Source organism: Oncorhynchus masou, chromosome 32, assembly GCF_036934945.1.
Source record: "Oncorhynchus masou masou isolate Uvic2021 chromosome 32, UVic_Omas_1.1, whole genome shotgun sequence".
Lineage (NCBI taxonomy): Eukaryota > Metazoa > Chordata > Actinopteri > Salmoniformes > Salmonidae > Oncorhynchus > Oncorhynchus masou.
In genome coordinates, this window is record NC_088243.1 from 6,248,710 (window position 1) to 6,265,465 (window position 16,756).

The 16,756-nt window shown below is 49.9% G+C and overlaps 1 protein-coding gene across 1 annotated transcript in view; it reads left to right on the forward strand.

Annotated features, from left to right (window-relative positions):
• The window catches only part of LOC135526828 (mucin-2-like), a 38,046-nt gene that overhangs the window by 20,389 nt on the left and 901 nt on the right, over positions 1-16,756 (forward strand). The window contains exons 6-11 of the mRNA XM_064955504.1: positions 5,306-5,482; positions 6,088-6,238; positions 6,348-6,428; positions 8,600-8,801; positions 10,635-10,710; positions 15,893-16,013. Coding sequence (XP_064811576.1) covers positions 5,306-5,482; positions 6,088-6,238; positions 6,348-6,428; positions 8,600-8,801; positions 10,635-10,710; positions 15,893-16,013 — 808 coding nt within the window. The remainder of the gene's footprint in view (positions 1-5,305; positions 5,483-6,087; positions 6,239-6,347; positions 6,429-8,599; positions 8,802-10,634; positions 10,711-15,892; positions 16,014-16,756) is intronic.

A 16,756-nucleotide genomic window follows, 5' to 3' on the forward strand; every position in this document is an offset into this window, starting at 1 on the left:
TCTGTCTAACTGGTTCTCTGCCCTGTTCAGTCTGACTGGTTCTCTGCCCTGTTCAGTCTGACTGGTTCTCTGCCCTGTTCTGTCTAACTGGTTCTCTGCCGTGTTCAGTCTAACTGGTTCTCTGCCCTGTTCAGTCTGACTGGTTCTCTGCCCTGTTCAGTCTGACTGGTTCTCTGTCCTGTTCAGTCTGACTGGTTCTCTGCCCTGTTCAGTCTGACTGGTTCTCTGCCCTGTTCAGTCTGACTGGTTCTCTGCCCTGTTCTGTCTAACTGGTTCTCTGCCCTGTTCAGTCTGACTGGTTCTCTGCCCTGTTCAGTCTAACTGGTTCTCTGCCCTGTTCAGTCTGACTGGTTCTCTGCCCTGTTCAGTCTGACTGGTTCTCTGCCCTGTTCAGTCTGACTGGTTCTCTGCCCTGTTCAGTCTGACTGGTTCTCTGCCCTGTTCTGTCTAACTGGTTCTCTGCCCTGTTCAGTCTGACTGGTTCTCTGCCCTGTTCTGTCTAACTGGTTCTCTGCCCTGTTCAGTCTGACTGGTTCTCTGCCCTGTTCTGTCTAACTGGTTCTCTGCCCTGTTCAGTCTGACTGGTTCTCTGCCCTGTTCAGTCTGACTGGTTCTCTGCCCTGTTCAGTCTGACTGGTTCTCTGCCGTGTTCTGTCTAACTGGTTCTCTGCCCTGTTCAGTCTGACTGGTTCTCTGCCGTGTTCAGTCTGACTGGTTCTCTGCCCTGTTCAGTCTGACTGGTTCTCTGCCCTGTTCAGTCTGACTGGTTCTCTGCCCTGTTCTGTCTAACTGGTTCTCTGCCGTGTTCAGTCTAACTGGTTCTCTGCCCTGTTCAGTCTGACTGGTTCTCTGCCCTGTTCAGTCTGACTGGTTCTCTGCCCTGTTCAGTCTGACTGGTTCTCTGCCCTGTTCTGTCTAACTGGTTCTCTGCCCTGTTCAGTCTGACTGGTTCTCTGCCCTGTTCAGTCTGACTGGTTCTCTGCCGTGTTTTGTCTAACTGGTTCTCTGCCCTGTTCAGTCTGACTGGTTCTCTGCCCTGTTCAGTCTGACTGGTTCTCTGCCGTGTTCAGTCTGACTGGTTCTCTGCCGTGTTCAGTCTGACTGGTTCTCTGCCCTGTTCTGTCTAACTGGTTCTCTGCCCTGTTCAGTCTGACTGGTTCTCTGCCCTGTTCAGTCTGACTGGTTCTCTGCCGTGTTCTGTCTAACTGGTTCTCTGCCCTGTTCAGTCTGACTGGTTCTCTGCCCTGTTCAGTCTGACTGGTTCTCTGCCCTGTTCTGTCTAACTGGTTCTCTGCCGTGTTCAGTCTAACTGGTTCTCTGCCCTGTTCAGTCTGACTGGTTCTCTGCCCTGTTCAGTCTGACTGGTTCTCTGCCCTGTTCAGTCTGACTGGTTCTCTGCCCTGTTCAGTCTGACTGGTTCTCTGCCCTGTTCTGTCTAACTGGTTCTCTGCCCTGTTCAGTCTGACTGGTTCTCTGCCCTGTTCTGTCTAACTGGTTCTCTGCCCTGTTCAGTCTGACTGGTTCTCTGCCCTGTTCTGTCTAACTGGTTCTCTGCCCTGTTCAGTCTGACTGGTTCTCTGCCCTGTTCAGTCTGACTGGTTCTCTGCCCTGTTCAGTCTGACTGGTTCTCTGCCGTGTTCTGTCTAACTGGTTCTCTGCCCTGTTCAGTCTGACTGGTTCTCTGCCGTGTTCAGTCTGACTGGTTCTCTGCCCTGTTCAGTCTGACTGGTTCTCTGCCCTGTTCAGTCTGACTGGTTCTCTGCCCTGTTCTGTCTAACTGGTTCTCTGCCCTGTTCAGTCTGACTGGTTCTCTGCCCTGTTCTGTCTAACTGGTTCTCTGCCCTGTTCAGTCTGACTGGTTCTCTGCCCTGTTCTGTCTAACTGGTTCTCTGCCCTGTTCAGTCTGACTGGTTCTCTGCCGGGTTCAGTCTGACTGGTTCTCTGCCCTGTTCAGTCTGACTGGTTCTCTGCCGGGTTCAGTCTGACTGGTTCTCTGCCCTGTTCAGTCTGACTGGTTCTCTGCCGGGTTCAGTCTGACTGGTTCTCTGCCGTGTTCTGTCTAACTGGTTCTCTGCCCTGTTCAGTCTGACTGGTTCTCTGCCGTGTTCAGTCTGACTGGTTCTCTGCCGGGTTCAGTCTGACTGGTTCTCTGCCCTGTTCATTCTGACTGGTTCTCTGCCCTGTTTTGTCTGACTGGTTCTCTGCCCTGTTCTGTCTGACTGGTTCTCTGCCCTGTTCAGTCTAACTGGTTCTCTGCCCTGTTCAGTCTGACTGGTTCTCTGCCGTGTTCAGTCTGACTGGTTCTCTGCCGGGTTCAGTCTGACTGGTTCTCTGCCGTGTTCAGTCTGACTGGTTCTCTGCCCTGTTCAGTCTGACTGGTTCTCTGCCGGGTTCAGTCTGACTGGTTCTCTGCCCTGTTCTGTCTGACTGGTTCTCTGCCCTGTTCTGTCTAACTGGTTCTCTGCCGGGTTCAGTCTGACTGGTTCTCTGCCGTGTTCTGTCTAACTGGTTCTCTGCCCTGTTCAGTCTGACTGGTTCTCTGCCGTGTTCAGTCTGACTGGTTCTCTGCCGGGTTCAGTCTGACTGGTTCTCTGCCCTGTTCAGTCTGACTGGTTCTCTGCCCTGTTTTGTCTGACTGGTTCTCTGCCCTGTTCTGTCTGACTGGTTCTCTGCCCTGTTCAGTCTAACTGGTTCTCTGCCCTGTTCAGTCTGACTGGTTCTCTGCCCTGTTCTGTCTAACTGGTTCTCTGCCCTGTTCAGTCTGACTGGTTCTCTGCCCTGTTCTGTCTAACTGGTTCTCTGCCCTGTTCAGTCTGACTGGTTCTCTGCCCTGTTCTGTCTAACTGGTTCTCTGCCCTGTTCAGTCTGACTGGTTCTCTGCCCTGTTCAGTCTGACTGGTTCTCTGCCCTGTTCAGTCTGACTGGTTCTCTGCCCTGTTCAGTCTGACTGGTTCTCTGCCCTGTTCTGTCTAACTGGTTCTCTGCCCTGTTCAGTCTGACTGGTTCTCTGCCCTGTTCTGTCTAACTGGTTCTCTGCCCTGTTCAGTCTGACTGGTTCTCTGCCCTGTTCTGTCTAACTGGTTCTCTGCCCTGTTCAGTCTGACTGGTTCTCTGCCGGGTTCAGTCTGACTGGTTCTCTGCCCTGTTCAGTCTGACTGGTTCTCTGCCGGGTTCAGTCTGACTGGTTCTCTGCCCTGTTCAGTCTGACTGGTTCTCTGCCGGGTTCAGTCTGACTGGTTCTCTGCCGTGTTCTGTCTAACTGGTTCTCTGCCCTGTTCAGTCTGACTGGTTCTCTGCCGTGTTCAGTCTGACTGGTTCTCTGCCGGGTTCAGTCTGACTGGTTCTCTGCCCTGTTCATTCTGACTGGTTCTCTGCCCTGTTTTGTCTGACTGGTTCTCTGCCCTGTTCTGTCTGACTGGTTCTCTGCCCTGTTCAGTCTAACTGGTTCTCTGCCCTGTTCAGTCTGACTGGTTCTCTGCCGTGTTCAGTCTGACTGGTTCTCTGCCGGGTTCAGTCTGACTGGTTCTCTGCCGTGTTCAGTCTGACTGGTTCTCTGCCCTGTTCAGTCTGACTGGTTCTCTGCCGGGTTCAGTCTGACTGGTTCTCTGCCCTGTTCTGTCTGACTGGTTCTCTGCCCTGTTCTGTCTAACTGGTTCTCTGCCGGGTTCAGTCTGACTGGTTCTCTGCCCTGTTCAGTCTGACTGGTTCTCTGCCGTGTTCTGTCTAACTGGTTCTCTGCCCTGTTCAGTCTGACTGGTTCTCTGCCGTGTTCAGTCTGACTGGTTCTCTGCCCTGTTCAGTCTGACTGGTTCTCTGCCCTGTTCAGTCTGACTGGTTCTCTGCCCTGTTCTGTCTAACTGGTTCTCTGCCGTGTTCAGTCTAACTGGTTCTCTGCCCTGTTCAGTCTGACTGGTTCTCTGCCCTGTTCAGTCTGACTGGTTCTCTGCCCTGTTCAGTCTGACTGGTTCTCTGCCCTGTTCTGTCTAACTGGTTCTCTGCCCTGTTCAGTCTGACTGGTTCTCTGCCCTGTTCTGTCTAACTGGTTCTCTGCCCTGTTCAGTCTGACTGGTTCTCTGCCCTGTTCTGTCTAACTGGTTCTCTGCCCTGTTCAGTCTGACTGGTTCTCTGCCGGGTTCAGTCTGACTGGTTCTCTGCCCTGTTCAGTCTGACTGGTTCTCTGCCGGGTTCAGTCTGACTGGTTCTCTGCCCTGTTCAGTCTGACTGGTTCTCTGGCGGGTTCAGTCTGACTGGTTCTCTGCCGTGTTCTGTCTAACTGGTTCTCTGCCCTGTTCAGTCTGACTGGTTCTCTGCCGTGTTCAGTCTGACTGGTTCTCTGCCGGGTTCAGTCTGACTGGTTCTCTGCCCTGTTCATTCTGACTGGTTCTCTGCCCTGTTTTGTCTGACTGGTTCTCTGCCCTGTTCTGTCTGACTGGTTCTCTGCCCTGTTCAGTCTAACTGGTTCTCTGCCCTGTTCAGTCTGACTGGTTCTCTGCCGTGTTCAGTCTGACTGGTTCTCTGCCGGGTTCAGTCTGACTGGTTCTCTGCCGTGTTCAGTCTGACTGGTTCTCTGCCCTGTTCAGTCTGACTGGTTCTCTGCCGGGTTCAGTCTGACTGGTTCTCTGCCCTGTTCTGTCTGACTGGTTCTCTGCCCTGTTCTGTCTAACTGGTTCTCTGCCGGGTTCAGTCTGACTGGTTCTCTGCCGTGTTCTGTCTAACTGGTTCTCTGCCCTGTTCAGTCTGACTGGTTCTCTGCCGTGTTCAGTCTGACTGGTTCTCTGCCGGGTTCAGTCTGACTGGTTCTCTGCCCTGTTCAGTCTGACTGGTTCTCTGCCCTGTTCAGTCTGACTGGTTCTCTGCCGGGTTCAGTCTGACTGGTACTCTGCGGTGTTCTGTCTAACTGTGGTGTGTTACTCTGCAGTGTTCAGTCTGACTGGTTCTCTGCCGGGTTCAGTCTGACTGGTTCTCTGCCCTGTTCAGTCTGACTGGTTCTCTGCCGGGTTCAGTCTGACTGGTTCTCTGCCCTGTTCAGTCTGACTGGTTCTCTGCCCTGTTCAGTCTGACTGGTTCTCTGCGGTGTTCTGTCTAACTGTGGTGTGTTACTCTGCCGTGTTCTGTCTAACTGTGGTGTGTTACTCTGCGGTGTTCTGTCTAACTGTGGTGTGTTACTCTGCCGTGTTCTGTCTAACTGTGGTGTGTTACTCTGCCGTGTTCTGTCTAACTGTGGTGTGTTACTCTGCCGTGTTCTGTCTAACTGTGGTGTGGTACTCTGCGGTGTTCTGTCTAACTGTGGTGTGTTACTCTGCAGTGTTCAGTCACATGTGGGACAGGGGATCAGTCCAGAGAGGTGATGTGTGTAGGAGAAGCATCAGTCCAGCTAGCAGACACCTCCTGCGTTGCCTCACTCCGCCCTGTAGCCGCCCAGCCCTGCTCCATGCCCGCATGCCTACTGGCTGTCAGCTGGCACGTTGGAGACTGGGGACTGGTGAGTGGCCCAGACTGACAGACAGACGTCACATACACACACCGTTAACACACACTCAAGCTCAGACACACACATACATACACCCATGCTTAAACACTCACATCATTCCTCTCCTCCTCTCTTCCCCTCCTCCCCTCCTCCTCCCCTCTCCTCCTACCCTCTTCCCATCCTCCTCCTCCCCTCTTCTCCTCCTCTCCTCCACCTCTCCTCCTCTTCTCCCCTTATCCTCCCCTCTCCTCCTCCTCTCCTCCTCTCCCGTCTCCTCCCCTCCTCTCCTCTCCTCCTCTCCTCTCCTCCTCCTCTCCTGTCTCCTCTCCTCCTCTCTCGTCTCCTCTCCTCTTCCCCTCCTCCTCTCCTCCTCTCCTCTCCTCCTCTCCCGTCTCCTCTCCTACTCTCCTCCTCTCCCGTCTCCTCTCCCGTCTCCTCTCCTCTCCTCTCCTCTCCTCTCCTCTCCTCTCCTCTCCTCTCCCTCTCCCTCTCCTCTCCTCCTCTCCCGTCTCCTCTCCTCTTCCCCTCCTCCTCTCCTCCTCTCCTCCTCTCCCATCTCCTCTCCTCCTCCCCTCCTCCTCTCCTCCTCTCCTCCTCTCCTCTCCTCCCGTCTCCAGTGCTCTAAGAGCTGTGAGTCAGGTCTGCGTGAGCGCCAGGTGATGTGTTCTGACAGAGAGAGGAACCTGTACCCAGTGGAACGTTGTAACTCTGTCCCCAAACCCCTCACATTGGAGACCTGCAACACACAGCCCTGCTACCACCCACAAGGTGAAAACATGCTGTCTCTCTGTGTGTGTGTCTCCATCTCTCTGTCCAGTGACCCCCAGTCTTCTATAGCTGGCTATATATTTATGCCTGTCTCCATCTCCCTGTCCAGCGACCCCCAGTATGCAGGATCCCAGAGGACATGACAACACACAGTATGGTTTCACTCCCTACATGCCAGACCACGCCACAGGTAGCTGACTCATTCTTTCATCCTTCTGTCCACTTGTCCTTGTCCTTTCATCCATCTGTCTATCTGTCCAAGTCAACTTGTCCTTGTCCTTTCATCCATCTGTCTATCTGTCCAAGTCAACTTGTCCTTTCATCCATCTGTCTATCTGTCCAAGTCAACTTGTCCTTGTCCTTTCATCCATCTGTCTATCTGTCCAAGTCAACTTGTCCTTTCATCCATCTGTCTATCTGTCCAAGTCAACTTGTCCTTGTCCTTTCATTCATCTGTCTATCTGTCCAAGTCAACTTGTCCTTGTCCTTTCATTCATCTGTCTATCTGTCCAAGTCAACTTGTCCCTGTCCCTTCATCCATCTATCTGTCCAAGTCAACTTGTCCTTGTCCTTTCATCCATCTGTCTATCTGTCCAAGTCAACTTGTCCTTTCATCCATCTGTCTATCTGTCCAAGTCAACTTGTCCTTGTCCTTTCATCCATCTGTCTATCTGTCCAAGTCAACTTGTCCTTTCATCCATCTGTCTATCTGTCCAAGTCAACTTGTCCTTTCATCCATCTGTCTATCTGTCCAAGTCAACTTGTCCTTGTCCTTTCATTCATCTGTCTATCTGTCCAAGTCAACTTGTCCCTGTCCCTTCATCCATCTATCTGTCCAAGTCAACTTGTCCTTGTCCTTTCATCCATCTGTCTATCTGTCCAAGTCAACTTGTCCTTGTCCTTTCATCCATCTGTCTATCTGTCCAAGTTCACTTGTCCTTGTCCTTTCATCCATCTGTCTATCTGTCCAAGTCAACTTGTCCTTTCATCCATCTGTCTATCTGTCCAAGTCAACTTGTCCTTGTCCTTTCATCCATCTGTCTATCTGTCCAAGTCAACTTGTCCTTGTCCCTGTCCTTTCATCCATCTGTCTATCTGTCCAAGTCAACTTGTCCTTGTCCTTTCATCCATCTGTCTTATCTGTCCAAGTCAACTTGTCCTTGTCCCTGTCCTTTCATCCATCTGTCTTATCTGTCCAAGTCCACTTGACCTTGTCCTTTCATCCAGGTATCTCCTGATATCACAGATACTCTGTTTTTAATTCATCCATTCATTCCTTTAAACCAGTTCTGTCACCAAAAAGCATCGTAGCTGAACACATCACAGTGTGTGGGTTGTGTTCCAGTCTCACTTCTCCTCTCTCCCCTTCTCACCTAATCTTCAATATAATCTACTTCTACTCACCATCTGTCCATCTTTTCACTGCCCCCGCTACTCATCCTGTTCTGACGGACAAGTTTTCGGGGGTCCGTGGGTTTTGTCGGTCTGATTCAAATATGTGTGAGTGAGCGCCGATGTGGACTGTGTGATATCTCTCTGCTGTGTGTTCTCTATGTGACGAGTTCTCTGTGTGATCTGTCATCATGTTGCTGTGTTGTTGATAGTTTGTCCATGCTGTGTGTTCTCTATGTGACGAGTTCTCTGTGTGATCTGTCATCATGGTGCTGTGTTGTTGATAGTTTGTCCATGCTGTGTGTTCTCTATGTGACGAGTTCTCTGTGTGATCTGTCATCATGTTGCTGTGTTGTTGATAGTTTGTCCATGCTGTGTGTTCTCTCACTGTGGTTCTACTAACAGTAGTCATTACTGTGATCCAGTCTCTTTCTGCCCTGACCTCTGCCCCCTGACCCCTATGTGAGCTGTACTCTCTGACAGCAGCTCTCCTTCCATTGACGTGTTCTCCCCTGACCCCTGGCCCCTGACCTCTGATCCCTGTGTGAGCTGTACTTTCTGACAGCAGCTCTCCTTCCATTGAAGTGTTCTCCCCTGACCCCTGGCCCCTGACCTCTGATCCCTGTGTGAGCTGTACTTTCTGACAGCAGCTCTCCTTCCATTGACGTGTTCTCCCCTGACCCCTGGCCCCTGACCTTTGATCCCTGTGTGAGCTGTACTTTCTGACAGCAGCTCTCCTTCCATTGACGTGTTCTCCCCTGACCCCTGGCCCCTGACCTCTGATCCCTGTGTGAGCTGTACTTTCTGACAGCAGCTCTCCTTCCATTGACGTGTTCTACCCTGACCCCTGACCCCTAACCCCTGACCCCTGTGTGAGTTGTACTCTCTGAAAGCAGTTCTCCTTCCATTGACCGTTCTTCCTTCTCCCACTCTCACCAAGGTCCCCATGTAATCCCATGTTTCTGTCAGTCCACAGACCAGACAGTGTTGACCCCCAGACCAGCACAGTGTACCACCCTCACGGCTTCGGCCCGGCCCAACACTGTAGCCAGTCCTACTACGGCTGCTGCCCAGATGGCGCAACGGCAGCTGGGGGGGCAGGGGGTCTAGGCTGCCCACAGGTGTCCCGCTGGGCTCCACGCCCCGAGCAGGCTTTCTGCACAACCACCAGGTAAACCACACACACACACACAGCTCTGTCCAGGCTACCTTTCAGCACCACCAGCCAGGTGTTGTCTTTCAGGGGTCTAGAATGGGATCTACCGTACAAGCCTTTATACATTTTGGTCACAGTTCAGTGGTATTTTTAACATGGGCTTGGGCACAGTTCTCTGCTCAAACTCTCCCTCCCTCTCTCTCTGTCTGACTGACTAAATCCCTCCCTCTCTGTGTGTCTGACTAAATCCCTCCCTCTCTGTCTGTCGGACTAAATCCCTCCCTCTCTGACTGTCTGACTAAATCCCTCTCTCTGTCTGTCTGACTAAATCCCTCCCTCTCTGACTGTCTGACTAAATCCCTCCCTCTCTGTCTGTCTGACTAAATCCCTCCCGCTCTGTCTGTCTGACTAAATCCCTCCCTCTCTGACTGTCTGACTAAATCCCTCCTGCTCTGTCTGTCTGATTAAATCCCTCCTGCTCTGTCTGTCTGACTAAATCCCTCCCTCTCTGACTGTCTGACTAAATCCCTCTCTCTGTCTGTCTGACTAAATCCCTCCCTCGCTGTCTGTCTGACTAAATCCCTCCCTCTCTGACTGTCTGACTAAATCCCTCTCTCTGACTGTCTGACTAAATCCCTCCCTCTCTGTCTGTCTGACTAAATCACTCCCTCTCTGTCTGTATGACTAAATCCCTCCCTCCCTCTCTGACTGTCTGACTAAAACCCCCTCTCTCTGTCTGTCTGTCTGTCTGTCTGTCTATCTGACTAAATCCCTCTCTCTCTGTCTGTCTGACTAAATCCCTCCCTCTCTGTCTGTCTATCTGACTACATCCCTCCCTCTCCGTCTGTCTGTCTGACTAAATCCCTCTCTGTCTGTCTGTCTGACTAAATCCCTCCCTCTCTGTCTGTCTGTCTGACTAAATCCCTCCCTCTCTGTCTGTCTGTCTGTCTGACTAAATCCCTCCCTCTCTGTTTGTCTGTCTGACTAAATCCCTCCCTCTCTGACTGTCTGACTAAATCCCTCTCTCTGTCTGTCTGACTAAATCCATCCCTCTGTCTGTCTGATTAAATCCCTCCCTCTCTGACTGTCTGACTAAATCCCTCCCTCTCTGACTGTCTGACTAAATCCCTCTCTCTGTCTGTCTGACTAAATCCCTCTCTCTCTGTCTGTCTGACTAAATCCCTCCCTCTTTGTCTGTCTGTCTGACTAAATCCCCCTCTCTCTGTCTGTCTGACTAAATCCCTCCCTCTTTGTCTGTCTGTCTGACTAAATCCCTCCCTCTTTGTCTGTCTGTCTGACTAAATCCCTCCCTCTCTCTCTGTCTGTCTGACTAAATCCCTCCCTCTCTGTCTGTCTGACTAAATCCCTCCCTCTCTGTCTGTCTGACTACATCCCTCCCTCCCTCTCTGTCTGTCTGACTAAATCCCTCCCTCCCTGTCTGTCTGTCTGACTAAATTCCTCTCTCTGTCTGTCTGTCTGTCTGTCTGTCTGACTAAATCCCTCCCTCCCTGTCTGTCTTTCTGACTACATCCCTCCCTCCCTCTCTGTCTGTCTGACTAAATCCCTCCCTCTCTGTCTGTCTGACTACATCCCTCCCTCCCTCTCTGTCTGTCTGACTAAATCCCTCCCTCCCTCTCTATCTGACTAAACCCCCCCCCTCTGTCTGTCTGTCTGTCTGTCTGTCTGTCTGTCTGTCTGTCTGTCTGTCTGTCTGTCTGTCTGTCTGTCTGTCTGTCTGTCTGTCTGTCTGACCAAATCCCTCTCTCTCTGTCTGTCTGACTAAATCCCTCCCTCTCTGTCTGTCTGTCTGACTAAATCCCTCCCTCTCTCCCTCTCTGTTTCCCCCAGGTATGGATGTTGCAGGGATGGTGTGACTGTATCACAGATGCCCAACAGGGAAGACTGTCTGGAATATGTTCCTCAAGTAAGGACCTGTACTTCCTCTAACCTATAACCCCTCCCTGAGCCTCTCTCTATCTTATAACCTCCTCTCTGAGCCTCTCTCTATCCTATAACCTTCCCCCTGAGCCTCTCTCTATCCTATAACCTCCTCTCTGAGCCTCTCTCTATCCTATAACCTCCTCTCTGAGCCTCTCTCTATCCTATAACCTCCTCTCTGAGCCTCTCTCTATCCTATAACATCCTCTCTGAGCCTCTATCCTATAACCTCCTCTCTGAGCCTCTCTCTATCCTATAACCTCCTCTCTGAGCCTCTCTCTATCCTATAACCTCCTCTCTGAGCCTCTCTCTATCCTATAACATCCTCTCTGAGCCTCTATCCTATAACCTCCTCTCTGAGCCTCTCTCTATCCTATAACCTCCTCTCTGAGCCTCTCTCTATCCTATAACCTCCTCTCTGAGCCCCTCTCTATCCTATAACCTCCTCTCTGAGCCTCTCTCTATCCTATAACCTCCTATCTGAGCCTCTCTATCTTATAACCTCCTCTCTGAGCCCCTTTCTATCCTATAACCTCCTCTCTGAGCCCCTCTCTATCCTATAACCTCCTCTCTGAGCCTCTCTCTATCCTATAACCTCCTCTCTGAGCCCCTCTCTATCCTATAACCTCCTCTCTGAGCCCCTCTCTATCCTATAACCTCCTCTCTGAGCCCCTCTCTGTCCTATAACCTTCCCCCTGAGCCTCTCTCTATCCTATAACCTCCTCTCTGAGCCTCTCTCTATCCTATAACCTCCTCTCTGAGCCTCTCTCTATCCTATAACCTCCTCTCTGAGCCTCTCTCTATCCTATAACATCCTCTCTGAGCCTCTATCCTATAACCTCCTCTCTGAGCCTCTCTCTATCCTATAACCTCCTCTCTGAGCCTCTCTCTATCCTATAACCTCCTCTCTGAGCCCCTCTCTATCCTATAACCTCCTCTCTGAGCCTCTCTCTATCCTATAACCTCCTATCTGAGCCTCTCTATCTTATAACCTCCTCTCTGAGCCTCTCTCTATCCTATAACCTCCTCTCTGAGCCTCTCTCTATCCTATAACCTCCTCTCTGAGCCTCTCTATCCTATAACCTCCTCTCTGAGCCTCTCTCTATCCTATAACCTCCTCCCTGAGCCTCTCTCTATCCTATAACATCCTCTCTGAGCCTCTATCCTATAACCTCCTCTCTGAGCCTCTCTCTATCCTATAACCTCCTCTCTGAGCCTCTCTCTATCCTATAACCTCCTCTCTGAGCCCCTCTCTATCCTATAACCTCCTCTCTGAGCCCCTCTCTATCCTATAACCTCCTCTCTGAGCCTCTCTCTATCCTATAACCTCCTCTCTGAGCACCTCTCTATCCTATAACCTCCTCTCTGAGCCTCTCTCTATCCTATAACCTCCTCTCTGAGCCTCTCTCTGTCCTATAACCTTCCCCCTGAGCCTCTCTCTATCCTATAACCTCCTCTCTGAGCCCCTCTCTGTCCTATAACCTCCTCTCTGTGCCTCTCTCTATCCTATAACCTCCTCTCTGAGCCTCTCTATATCCTATAACCTCCTCTCTGAGCCTCTCTCTATCCTATAACCTCCTCTCTGAGCCTCTCTATATCCTATAACCTCCTCTCTGAGCCACTCTCTATCCTATAACCTCCTCTCTGAGCCCCTCTCTATCCTATAACCTCCTCTCTGAGCCTCTCTCTATCCTATAACCTCCTCTCTGAGCCCCTCTCTATCCTATAACCTCCTCTCTGAGCCCCTCTCTATCCTATAACCTCCTCTCTGAGCCCCTCTCTATCCTATAACCTCCTCTCTGAGCCTCTCTATCCTATAACCTCCTCTCTGAGCCTCTCTATATCCTATAACCTCCTCTCTGAGCCACTCTCTATCCTATAACCTCCTCTCTGAGCCCCTCTCTATCCTATAACCTCCTCTCTGAGCCTCTCTCTATCCTATAACCTCCTCTCTGAGCCCCTCTCTATCCTATAACCTCCTCTCTGAGCCCCTCTCTATCCTATAACCTCCTCTCTGAGCCCCTCTCAGTCCTATAACCCCTCTCTATCAAAACCTCATGTCCCTCTCTCTCTCTCTCTCTCTCTCTCTCTCTCTATCAAAACCTCATGTCCCCCTCTCTCTCTCTCTCTCTCTCTCTCTCTCTCTCTCTCTCTATCAAAACCCCATGTCCCCCTCTCTCTCTCTCGCTCTCTCTCTATCAAAACCTCATGTCCCCCTCTCTCACTCTCGCTCTCTCTCTATCAAAACCTCATGTCCCCCTCTCTCTCTAGCTCTCTCTATCAAAACCTCATGTCCCCCTCTCTCTCTCGCTCTCTCTCTATAAAAACCGTATGTCCCTCTCTCTCTCTCTCTCTCTCTCTCTTTCTCTTTATCAAAACCTTATGTCCCTCTCTCTCTATCAAAACCTTATGTCTCTCTCTCTCGCTCTCTCTCTATCAAAACCTTGTTTGTCTCTCAGTTTGGCCTACTTTGCCAAACGGGGGATGATTTAACAAAAGCGCACTAGAAAGTCCAGAACCCAGGAAGAAACCTAGAGAGGAACCAGGCTATGAGGGGTGGCCAGTCCTCTTCTGGCTGAGCTGGGTGGAGAATATAACAGAACGTGGCCAAGATGTTCAAATGTTCATAAATGACCAGCATGGTCAAATAATAATAATCACAGTAGTTGTCGAGGGTGCAGCAAGTCAGCACCTCAGGAGTAAATGTCAATTGGTTTTTCATAGCCGATCATTAAGAGTATCTCTACCACTCCTGCTGTCTCTAGAGAGTTGAAAACGGTAGGTCTGGGACAGGTAGCACGTCCAGTGAACAGGTCAGGGTTCCATAGCCGCAGGCAGAACAGTTGAAACTGGAGCAGCAGCACGGCCAGGTGGACTGGGGACAGCAAGGAGTCATCATGCCAGGTAGTCCTGAGGCATGGTCCTAGGGCTCAGGTCCTCCGAGAGAGAGAAAGAAAGAGAGAAAGAGAGAATTAGAGAGAGCACACTTAAACACCGGACACCAGATAGGACAGGAGAGGTACTCCAGATATAACAAACTGACCCTAGCCCCCCGACACAAACTACTGCAGCATAAATACTGGAGGCTGAGACAGGAGGAGTCAGGAGACACTGTGTCCCCACCCGAGGACACCCCCGGACAGGGCCAAACAGGAAGGATATAACCCCACCCACTTTGCCAAAGCACAGCCCCCACACCACTAAAGGGACATCTTCAACCACCAACTTACCATCCTGAAACAAAGCCGAGTATAGCCCACAAAGATCTCCGCCACGGCACAACCCAGGGGGGGGCAACCCAGACAAGAAGATCAATACACAGAAGTATATCTTTTTAAATCTGCATATTTCATTAAAAGAAATTCATGTCTGCAGGCAATATGAACTAGGGAAATTGTGTCACTTCTCTTGCGTTCATTGCACCCAGAGTCAGGGTATATGCAACAGTTTGGGCCGCCTGGCTCGTTGCGAACTAATTCATGTTATGACATAACATTGAAGGTTGTACAATGTAACAGCAATATTTAGACGTAGGGATGCCACCAGTTTGATGAAATAAGGAACTGTTTCGTATTTCACTGAAAGAATAAACCTTTTGTTTGCGAAATGATAGTTTCCGGATTTGACCATATTAATGACTAAAGGCTCGTGTTTCCGTGTTATTATATTATAATTAAGTGATTTGATATTTCATAAAGCAGTCTGACTGAGTTGACTGACTACAGTTGAAGTCGGAAGTTTATACATACACCTTAACGAAGTACATTTAAACTCAGTTTTTCACAATTCCTGACATTTAATCCTGAGTGATTTCTTTCATCACGTTCCCTGTGGGTCAGAAGTTCACATTCACTCAATTCGTATTTGGCAGTATTGCCTTTAACCTTTTGTGACTAGGGGGCAGAATTGTCATTTTTTGCTTTTAAATTGTTGAACTTGGATCAAAGGTTTTTGGGTAGCCTTCCACAAGCATCCCACAATAAGTTGGGTGAATTATGGCCCATTCCTCCTGATAGAGCTGGTGTAACTGAGTCAGGTTTGTAGGCCTCCTTGATCGCACATGCTTTTTCAGTTCTGCCACAATAGGATTGAGGTCAGGGCTTTGTGATGCCCACTCCAATACCTTGACTTTGTTATCCTTATGCCATTTTGCCACAGCTTTGGAAGTATGCTTGGGGTCATTGTCCATTTGGAAGACACATTTGTGACCCAGCTTTAACTTCCTGACTCATGTCCTGAGATGTTGCTTCAATATATCCACATATTTTTCCTCCCTCATGATGCCATCTATTTTGTGAAATGCACCAGTCCCTCCTGCAACAAAGCACCCCCACAAGCCTCCTCCTTTTTCTTCCACACATAATGGTCATTATGGCCAAACAGTTATATTTTTGTTTCATCAAACCAGAGGACATTTCCACAAAAAGTACAATCTTTGTACCCATGTGCAGTTACAAACCGTAGTCTGGCTTTTTTATGGCGGTTTTTCCTTGCATAACCTTCAGGTTATGTTGATATAGGACTCGTTTTACCGATGTATTCGGTATTGGCTTTTTATTTGGTCCTCCGATTATTGGTTTCGCCACTAAAAAAAATCATATTCAGTTGACCTCTAGTTTAGTGTGTTTCAATTTTCCCAGAAGTTGTTAGATTCTATGGATTCTTCTATTACATTGAGCTGATTTCTGACGTGCTGTTCCTTCTTTTTCCGTATTGTATATTTCTGTATTGTTTTAGTGATTCACCATAGTGTAGGCTCATGTTTTCTGGGTCTCTGTTTTTGGTTGGATAGGTTTCTCAATTTCTTTCTTAGGTTTTTGCATTCCTCATCAAACCATTTGTCATTGTTGTTCATTTGCTTGACATTTATAGATGGATTAGGGACGCTGAGAGGTCAAATATACTGTTTAGGTTTTCTACTACCAAGTTGACACCTCCACTATTACAGTGAAATGTTTTGACCAGGAAGTTGTCTGAAAGGGATTGAATGTGTTGTTGCCTCATTGTTTTTTGGTCAGTTTCCACACTACTTTCCTTCCATCTATAGTATGTCTTAATATTATTCAGTTCCTTTGGCTTTGATGCCTCATGATTTGAGTATTGCCCTGTTCAAGTAGACTGTGACTTTGCTGTGATCTGATAGGGGTCTCTCTCTCTCTCTCTCTCAGGCTCCCCCTCCAGCTGAGAACAGTGTCCAGTGTCGCCTGACCACCTACGGCTGCTGTTTCGACCGTATGTTCGTAGCCGCAGGTCCCAATGGAGAGGGCTGCCCCAACCCACCATACAACGGTAGGACAGGGGAGGGGGATGAGGGAATGGGAGGAGGGGAGAGGGCTGCCCCAACCCACCATACAACGGTAGGACAGGGGAGGGGGATGAGGGAATGGGAGGAGGGGAGAGGGCTGCCCCAACCCACCATACAACGGTAGGACAGGGGAGGGGGATGAGGGAATGGGAGGAGGGGAGAGGGCTGCCCCAACCCACCATACAACGGTAGGACAGGGGAGGGGGATGAGGGAATGGGAGGAGGGGAGAGGGCTGCCCCAACCCACCATACAACGGTAGGACAGGGGAGGGGGGGGACGAATGAGGGGAGCGGGAGAAGGGAACGAGGGGAGGGTGAAGGGAAGAGAGAATAGGTGCGGTGAGGAAGGGAGAGGGGTATTGTCTCTTTTATTTTTATTTTTTGTATTTTTTTTACCTTTATTTTACCAGGCAAGTCAGTTAAGAACAAATTCTTATTTTCAATGACGGCCTGGGAACAGTGGGTTAACTACCTGTTCAGGGGCAGAACGACAGATTTGTACCTTGTCAGCTCGGGGATTTGAACTTGCAACCTTTCGGTTACCAGTCCAATGCTCTAACCACTAGGCTACCCTGCTCAATAGAAAGACTGACAGTAGCGGTTTAGCTTGTTATTGTTAATTAGTTTGGTGTGTCTTGAATAGGACATTATATTGATACAGTATAAAACACGAAAAACCTTTTGTACCTTTTTACATTTTTCTCGTACCACCTTTTGTTTATGTTCA